The following is a 10030-nucleotide window of genomic DNA, read 5'->3' on the forward strand; positions in this document are numbered from 1 at the left end:
TTTTGCTCATGTGATTGTAGAAGCTCTGTATGTATTTTCATGAGTAGAAAAATGTGCATTTTTAGCCATATATATGCTTTTGGTTTTAGTGACAAGTTCGTTTAAAAGATGTGTAGCCATGCCTAAAATGTGATCATAGTTTCAACCATGTATAGATATGACATGCGACATGGACCAACCTTGTATGGGTTTTTATATGAAGTTTATTACAACCATGCATTTACCATTGTTTCATTATTTCACTTTGGTATTGGGTCTAATCAATATTGTTTGAGTCATTATGGTGATAGGCTTGTTATGGAGGAGTATCATGAGACTATTTTGTAGCCACATGTATGCGATAATGATGATGCAATAGTCATGATGTATCATGTTTTTGAGTCATTGGTCCATAGGAGAGGATCATAGTAGAAATGTAATTCATTGAAAATCTATGTAATATGTTCATGAAGTCATGTAGTTGTATTGTATTATCTTTTGTTTTTATAGTCATGGGTCATGAGGTCATGTAATAATCATGTATCAGGTTTTTAAGTTGCTACTACAACCATGTATTTATCAAATTATATGTCACTTGAGTCATGGTCATGTGGAGCCTCAGTCCATATGGTGCTTCTATTTGTTGGAAGGAAGCATTGCTTATAGTGGATGCGAATCACTACAGCTTTGGAGTGATCTTAGAGATGTCATATGTTCAAGAGGAGCATATACTTTCTCTTTCTTACTTCAACCATCCATTGTTGGAATTATGATCCTCTTGGAGGTGTTCCTGGTGTGCCTCATGATATGATCATGTTTGTTGGGTTTTGGCCACATGTTACGAGTAGAAAGGTGGATGATGGTGATTGATTTTTTTTCTATATGGTTTCTATGTGGAGGAGTGTTGGTTGGATCCTCATGTGCATATTGATGCATATACTTGATGTTGCTCATAGTTTTTATTATGATGATGTTGCATATGATGATTGTATGGTTTCCTTATGTTGGCATATTTTTGTTTGCTGCTAGAGGTTGATGGTTGGTATGATGCTCTAGATGATGATTGGTTATATATATTGCTAGCTTATTATATGGAGAGTATGGTTATTGGTTGATATGCATTACTTTTCAACCTTGTTATTTTCTCTAGTATTTGTGCTTTAGTTTTTTTTCCCATTCAGATGGAGTTGTCCCTTTTCCATTGATGTCAAAGGGGGAGTGATAGAGGAAATTGGTTTGGAGTTTGTGTGTGGTTGGCATCAATGCCAAAGGGGGAGATTGTTGGAATTATGGTGTGCATGGATCTAGTTGGTTGATGTTGCCATTAGCTCATGATGGCATCTAGCTCATGTTGGCATTAATGTCAACCTTATGTAGTCTAGCTGATGTGTTGATGCCATTCATTGTAGCACGGTTACAGCTAGTTGAGTTGACATTGAGATGGTTTTGTTGGTATTGATTTCAACTGTATGATGTCACACTCATGATGATTAGATGATCTCAGTATGGTGTTGATGGAGGTAGAGGTTGTTGCTACATGTGGATGAGCATATCTTCATGTGATGGAAAACTTGATGAGTTGACATATTAGGTCTTCATGCTTATGCTCATGGAGATGACTTGTTGTGGTGTTATGGCCTTATGTCGAGGGTGGATATGTGCTACAATGTATTGCAGGTCTATTTGAGGTGTTGTAGTATGTGAGATGTTTGTTGGAGAGTGCAGGACTTGTTGGCACTCTTACCAACCTTGTTTGCTGGCCTTTATGGTCAACTTGGCAGTCACACTTGGGATTATTTTTTGATCCACTTTCAAAGGTGTTGATAAGCTTAGAAGAGCTTTAGAGGTGAGTTCAAATGCTAAAGAAGAGGATCCAACATGTGGGAGGTTCTGAGCTGAGGGCTTCTAGTTTTTCTTTATGCTCTTCCCCAGTCGCACGGAGATAGGCTTATGCATACAATTGAAAGGCTCCAATCAATAGGAGACATTCTTGTGCATGTGAATGAAGGTCTCTAGTCGATTTTAGCAAGTTTTTTGTATGCAACTCAGATTTTTCACAAAAAATCACCTGCATTCCTCACACAAATCAGAAGAAAATGGACATGGAAATTGCTAGAGGCTTACAGAATAAGTTGTAAAGGTTGGTAGTGGTTTGAAAAGGTCCTTCAATGCTGTGCACACATTTAGTTCACAAGTAGTGGTGTTAGTGGATTGATTTAGTCCAATTTTTGCACCTTTGATCCTACCCCAAAGGTCAATTTCACCCTCCATGTTTTATATAATTGATTTTGGAGTTGTGTGATGGTTGATAGTTTCTAATAGTGAGTTAGATAAGGATGCATTGTGTGAGTATGATTCAAATCCATTAGTGAGATTGATTTCTTGAGTGTTTCAGCTCTAATGGCAACAGTATGAGTAGATATATTTCTTAAAGCATAATATTGGTTTAGAATTCCAAATTTTAGATGAGAGATGTAGGGAGTTCTAGCAGAGTATGTTATTGATGTATAGCTTGGAATAAAGCTAAGTTTATGGCTCTCACATTTTTTTTTTAGGAGATCATGATGCATTTTGTAGATAGCCATAATGTTTTATGTTGTTCATTGTATTATGAAGCATTCATATTTTGGTGAGAGGGTTTGATATTATGGTGGAGTATGAGTTTTTTTCTTTTTTTGGTGATGGTATTTCAGAATGGATGTTTTTAGTTATTGACGAGATTGTATTGCTACTAGAGTTCAAATCATAGAGCTAAATCAAGTTGAGAAAAAATTCTGGGATCCAGTATGAAAATATATGAAATGAGGTCCACATACAGTAGAGGAATAATGAATGCATGGATGTTGAGCAGTGATTGCGATGATTTAGTGAAAGGAGTAGTTTCTCAATCTGATGGTAGTTGGATTGTCCAATCAAAGTTCAACAAGGATCGTTGATCATGGTGGAATTCAGTGGATGATAGTTCGTAGATCCGTGTGAGAACATAGTCTTCCGAGTTGATCAGTAGAATCGAGTCTCCAAGATGATGGGAGTCAACTAATTGTATATGAGTTCGAGTCTCCTAGCTGATCAGAGTCAACAATCTATGTAAAAAGACACATTTTTATTAATGTAATATTTAGAGTTATGCAACAGTAGCAAGGGTGGTTTTTTTCCCGGTGAAGTGTTTTCCACCAGATACCTTATGTCTCTTTTGTGATGGTTTTTATGGTTGTGTTTGATGGTTTTGTTGCTCTCATGATTGCTTGATTTAGCTACTTACATTGTTATATTCATGTCATGGCATAATATGTTGCTAGTTATATGCATGATTTAGTGAGTGAAGTTTTAATTGGTAAAATTTGTTAAGGATAAACACTACTCATTCAGCGCCCCCTCTCAGTAGTGATCAAAGGTTTCCAACATAATGGCCTCAAACAAAGTATGATGCTTATTAAATTCAATCTTGTCTTTATAAAATGACAAAAATCCACTCATGAGCCTTTGAATTTCCACCTTCTCCTCTTTGATAAATGTCACAAACTTTAATAGTTCCAAGAACTTCCTTTCGTCATCTTTTATGGCCATATTTCCCAACTTCAGTTCAAGGAACTACTACATCCTCTTGTCATAGTAGTGCACTAAAAGGGAATATTACTAAAAATATTCCTTGAACTACTTCCAAAAAAATTAGTTTCTCATCAATATGGTTAACTTGCTTCGACTGGTCCCACTACATAGAGGCTTTCCCTTGCAGATGATAGATAACAATCTTGGCCACTAGATTAGATAATAAACTATGCAAATAAAAATATATTCTGATTCCAAGAATCCAAGTTTCAAGATCATCTACTCTCTTATTTTCAACATCAAATATGAGTGACTTAATATTCCTATGATCACCTTGAAACCTATCCAACTCATTTTCCTCTTTGATGTCTAATATGGGGTACTTCTAGGTTACTCCTTGACTCTTTCAATGCATAAATATATCTAGATAAATTAGTCGGTGAGTAGTGATGCCTTTGAACTCTACTAGAAATTCTTGAGTGATTTTATCCTCTATAAGTAATCCTTTTGGATGATATCTACCTTCTTTCTCATGTCTTGGACTTGATATATTCTTCATTTTCCTTTTTAACTAATTTAGACATTGTTGCAACTTATTGTTTATTTGATTTTGAAAATCCTACGCTTTTATTATTTTTTATTATTAGCTTTATGCCTCTACAATTCTTTAAACTCCCCATAGTCTCTAACACCTTCATCTATTCCATATTGCTTCTATTCCCAATAGATTAAGTCCCTTTGTTACCGATATTGACGTTTAATCGTTTTTCACTTTTATGGTTGAAGGTTCTCTATGCATCTTCCATGACAATTTCCACAATTCATATGATTAACTTCATCCATTAATACCTCTAATTCTAGAAAATGTGCACACAATTAAATTTCATTAGATAAAATAAACATTTATATAATTATGGAAATTATGCATATGATTTTCTACCCCGATTTTCTACCCCTTTAAGGCTACTAGTGGTCTTCTTTTGATTTTTTGATAATTTCTACTATCCCATTAAAAATTATGGGTGGATGCATATATTCTATTCTTCAACAAATTTCCAATGACTATTCATACAACCCATTTTGAGTTTTGGGTAGAGATTCATGGTTTGTTGAGGTTTGGCTTATTTTCCCAATTTTGTTCTATCTATTCCTGTAATGTAACATGGATCTTTATGTCAATTCATTGGGATCTATTTTCTTGGATTACATATTAGATCTATATTTAGATTCTATTGCCTAAGACATTTTGATAAACTACTTTATGTCCCAATTTAATCTTTGAATAAGGATTTATGTCTTCTAAAAGTGGAATAGTACTCTTTTTCTCTTTACCATTTCAAGTGAAACTTTCACATGTTGACTTTTATTTGTAATTAGAATATCTCATTGGAAATATTTTTCTAAACTCTTTCCTTTATTTGGAAAGGACGCTATGTATCTTGATACATAGAGTTCCCTAGATTTTGACCCAAAACAATGGTGTTTAGGGACTCAAAATAAATCCTTAAATTTAGGACTTGAAAAAAATGAAAATTATTTAATATTTTGTTGACATGTCCTACACATGTGGTGTTGAAATGAAGAAAATTATCATCAATGATCACTTAATTCCTTCATCACCAATTGACATAATACTTCATCGGTGGTCAACCAAGTTTTTGAGTAGCAAATCTATTTTTTTTTCCTTTTTGATCAATACTTAAAAATCACATTGATGATCAACATATTCTTTCCACTCAGAACTCTACAGTTCATTCTTTTTGGTCAATGCCTAAAAATTCCATTGGTGGTCAATAGATTCCTTTTTATATTGGGTTGGTAGAAAATCCTTCATTAGTGGTTAGCCAAAAGGAGCACATTAATGATCTTGCCTAATGTATCCATTAACATTTCTACTCTATGTATCCATCAATGATTCTGCTCGAAGTATCCATCAGTGATTCCAACCTACAGTATCTATCAATGATTTTGATACATGTATCCCTCAATTATTTTATACAAAGTATCCATCAATAATTTTATATAAAGTATCCATCAATGATTTCAACAAAGGCCCTTCATTGACGATTAACCAAATTTTTCCATGTACAACTTAATAGTTTTTCCTTTCTAACCATTGTTGAAAACTACAATTATTTGGTAATACTCAATTTGGACTAACTTGTTTTCAATCATCATCAAAATACACTTTCTTCTTTTGGAAATTCAAAAGAAAATCTCTTTCCATCAATCTTGGAAACCATGTTTACTTGAAGAAGCACATTTATTTATTTATTTTCAACTTATCTTGGTGTGGGTTTTTTGAAAAGTATGTAAACGAGGTACTTTTTGGATGCAAAATTTAGTTCTATATCCAAGGAATGCCTACACTTCACATTTGAGTGAACTGATAAGGAGATAAGTCAAGAATAGAATCAAATAAAGTAGCTTTCTTATTTTCCCTCCAAAAATATTTACCCCTAGGGATGACATCATCTTCTTGAATTCTTGTAATTCATTTAAAAATGATTTTGGTATTACATTTATTGTTTTGAGACTTATTTTTATGTTAAAATTTACCTAATGGTGCTCCAGAGCCTAGCACTTAATATTCGAAAGAAATATTCATCAATGTATCAAATATTAGAGACACAGACAATTCATCCCTGGTTGAGTTCAAGGAGCAATAGATAGTCAGGGGAAATTTTAAGGGCTAATATATGCAGGGGGGCTAATTTTCCATTCTTTTCCCGCCAAGATTTGTTAGTTTTCATTTTTTCTAAAACTTACTTTCCCTAATTTTATACTATAAAATTATTTTACCTTCTCGCTAAAATTTTATCAAGACTAATATAAAATAGTTAGAAATCTAAATGCTTTTACAAAAATATAATCAAATATATTACAATTTGCATATTATCGACTAGTAAGATTCACCAAGGTTTTTAAACTTTAAGATAAACTTTCGAACTTCAATTTTTGTCTAGAAATAATCCACCAATTAAATGATCTAATAAAGATAATGAAACGATAGGTAAGAAAATACAAATAATACTCAAATTTATTGTTAATCTTATATATATTTGTTAAATATTTTTTATCACCCAAACCACCTCTACATAAACTTAAAATATACATTTTAAGTATGATATAAGTTTATTTATAAAAAAAATCTATGAACCCACTTTTTTAAATTTTTTATCTTAATATAAGTTCCAGTTTTTAAAAGCAACTCAACTCTCTATATATGTTAACTTCAAAATATATAAAATTTATTAAATCAAGAACGTTAAGATAGCGAAAATAACTTTCCTAAACGTTCGATACATAGGGAGAATGAACCTTGAAAGAGCATGACTATCGACACTGTATCTTTAGATTTGCATATCGTCCTTGGTTTTAATGGAAAACGTTGCACTACGGATGCAACGCCATACACTTTGCATCTTATAACCCCAATGTGATGTAGTTCAAAACTTACAATGGTGAGCTTCAATAATGCTTCTTGATATTGGTTACAAAAGTTAAAACAAACAACATTTAAAATCCCCTTCCCGGAAAAGGAATCCACACTCCTAATACACATGATTCATCGGAAAAGGCATCGTCTCTCCTAATACACATGGTTCATTTAGTTTTCCTCTCGTTTGAATAAAAAATGAAAGTTAAATCCCACCCATGCCTCGTACTCACCGCAAATGTCTTTAGCGTTAATCGCTTGTGTTTTCAGACTGGGAAACCTTCATATTTAAGATAGAGTGTGGATTGCAGATTCTTAGAATATTTTGAAATTCGATGAATATGGGTGAGGCCAATCATGTCCGTCTAATCCCAGAATATTCTAAAAATCTGCAATCTACTTAAGGTATCTTTATCACGTAAAAAACGTAGAATGTATTAACTCTACACTTGAATGGGGGAAATTGTAACACCTAATACGCTTGTTTTCTTAGAACCCAAGCGCTATTTTGGCATTCTCTTGTCTGCAACTAGAGTGCACTATCACCATTCCCCAGATTGAAGTGTCTGTCTACTAGTGTTTCATTTGGGACGTTGTTCGCAATGAGGCATATAGTCGTTAAAAAAATTTAATGTTTAAGTTAAAATACAATTTTTTAGATTTTTGAATATTTTAGAAATTTGATAGATATCAATGATTGATTTTTGTAGTTATTATTGTATTTCCAATCAAAATTCAACTTACTCTCAATTAAAATTGTTTTCTTGTAAATTTTGGAATGAAATCTAATGATCAGGTAGGGAAGAATGCTACGTCCAATCTAGGATAAGACTATATATGTATGAAAGTTTCTCTAAACACTGTTTCTTTACAACTTAAAAAATCTCTCATCTTTTATATCCCTTTACGTCTACATAAATCCTTTAACGTCTATATATTTGTCTCTGAAATAATTTAACGTCTACATTCATTGTTTTGAAAAACAGATCCCTGAAAATCCTACATGATTGACCAGCGTATCTGCCCAGGCAAACAAAACCTTTGATCAACACTAATATTTATTATATCTCAATTACCAGAAGCAGCGTACTGCGTAATCCACTAATGTTCTCAATTACCATAGTCAACCTTCCGTCACAGGAGTGTGTTAAGTCAACTCATTTCAAATTGTTCTTTCTTTTAACAATTTTGATCAACCTTGCGAAGGAGTGAGTTACATCAACTTATTTCAAATTTGATTTTTAAGTATCAAATTGAATTTAACAATTTTGATCAACCTTGTGAAGGAGTGAATGACATCAACATATTTCAAATTTGATTTTTAAGCTTCAAATTTTCAAAATATTCTAAAATTTACAATAGTAGAACATATTTCAAATTTGACTTTTAAATATCAAAATTTTAAAATATTCTAAAATTTACAGTGAAACAATATTGGCCACAAAAACACCAAATAAACATATCACTTAACTTCTATCTATCAAATTTCTAAATAAGAATTTAAAAAAAAAATGCAAAGGACAAATTTGTTTGTAAAAATATCACTTAAACTTCTAAGTACCAAATTTTCAAAACATTTTTTTATAATTTTCAATAAAAAAGCAATCAACATAAAAATGACAAATTTGTTTGTCAGAGGCACTCCTAACAGATATCTACCATGATATGATGGAGCGTCGAGTTACATTTTGGGCATTTCGTTGAAATAACTTGGATAATCGTTCTCTTGTCGACTCCCAAAACCCACACTTTTGCATCGAAATCCAACACGTGAAAGGCATTCCTAGTCTCGGTTATCTTGAAGTGCTCGCATGAATAGTGATCATTGTTGAATTTACGAACAGTGTATGCATGCACCCATTCCTCTGCGTTCCGCATACTGCCCCTATCTATATAAATCATTCCACATAGCTCATTCCTTAATAGTCATACTCCATAAGTCTAGGGGTTGTAGTATACTAATAGAATATCGGATATTTTCAAAGATTCAAACGGAATACAATGGAGAATTACTGCATGGGTATCTCAAAATACTATGAGGAAAGCCTAGAAGAAAATTATTCATATGATACCTCTGTTCATCATGAGTGTTCTTTTTATTCATGCGATGCCCACTATTTTGACATTGATATTTCAATACCCTTTTCCCCAGCAGATACCATCCCAATCTCAAGTTCAAACCATGATGATAGCGAAGATGAATTCGCGTTGGACTTGTCTGTCTGTACGGCCCATCCACCAAGCCCAAATCTGTGCACTTTTCCTGCAGGTAACTTCATTTACCAAGGCCACTTGCCCCCTCTCCAACTTCTTCCGCCACCACTGGAAGATATTGATATCGATATCGCCTTTCCACAGTCTCGTGATATTCCTGGAGTCAAGATCCAGTTCCCCAAGTTTATCGAAATCGCTACTAAGTGGAAGATATCTTTGTTGGGATTCAGAAAGTCAGCTAAACCTAGCATGGATTTGCAGTCTCCTTGTACTGAACGTGCCGGTACTGGTCTTGCTGTGGACCCTGCTGTGGCGGAGCAGAATAGATCGTTCACTGTGAAATTAAAGGTCGTGGAAGTACCTCTGGTGTCTCTTTTTATTAGAGGTGATTCTAAGTGTTCCAAGAGAGATGCCACCAACTATGGATTGCAGAAGAAATCAATTGATAGTGATGAGGGAGACGGACAATGTAAGAACATGGATAGAGATAAGAAAGGGGCCAAGGAGATGATTCAGAAGTATGTGAAGAAGATCAAGCCTCTTTGTGTTAAGATTTCACAGAGAGGTAATGAGAAATTTAGGTGTGGTGATCTGGAGAAACCCCAAATTGCAAATGGAGTAAAAAATGCCTGCTGTCAAGGTTCAGAGACAAGTGTGAAGCCAATCTCATTCTCATGTTTTTCTGGTAACTTGAAGATGGCTTACAAGCCTTTCGGTAAAGGGAAACAACAACCTTCTGAGATGCAGCGGAAGCTTCCCAACTACAGTAGTGACAGCACATGGATGGAGGTACAGAGTGCCATCGAAGGAGCCATTGCGCACTGCAAGCAGTCCAATTACAATCATTGA

General features: G+C 33.8%; 1 protein-coding gene across 1 annotated transcript; it reads left to right on the forward strand.

The window, feature by feature from the left end:
- The first annotated feature begins 8968 nt into the window (after positions 1-8968).
- LOC149160343 (putative membrane-associated kinase regulator 2) lies at positions 8969-10030 on the forward strand. The gene has a single exon (XM_089434589.1). The coding sequence runs from the start codon at positions 8969-8971 to the stop codon at positions 10028-10030; it is 1062 nt and encodes a 353-aa protein (XP_089290715.1).

This window comes from Pinus tabuliformis, chromosome 5_2 (assembly GCF_031772625.1).
Source record: "Pinus tabuliformis cultivar Carrire ecotype Pingquan chromosome 5_2, CPIR1, whole genome shotgun sequence".
Classification (NCBI taxonomy): Eukaryota; Viridiplantae; Streptophyta; class Pinopsida; order Pinales; family Pinaceae; genus Pinus; species Pinus tabuliformis.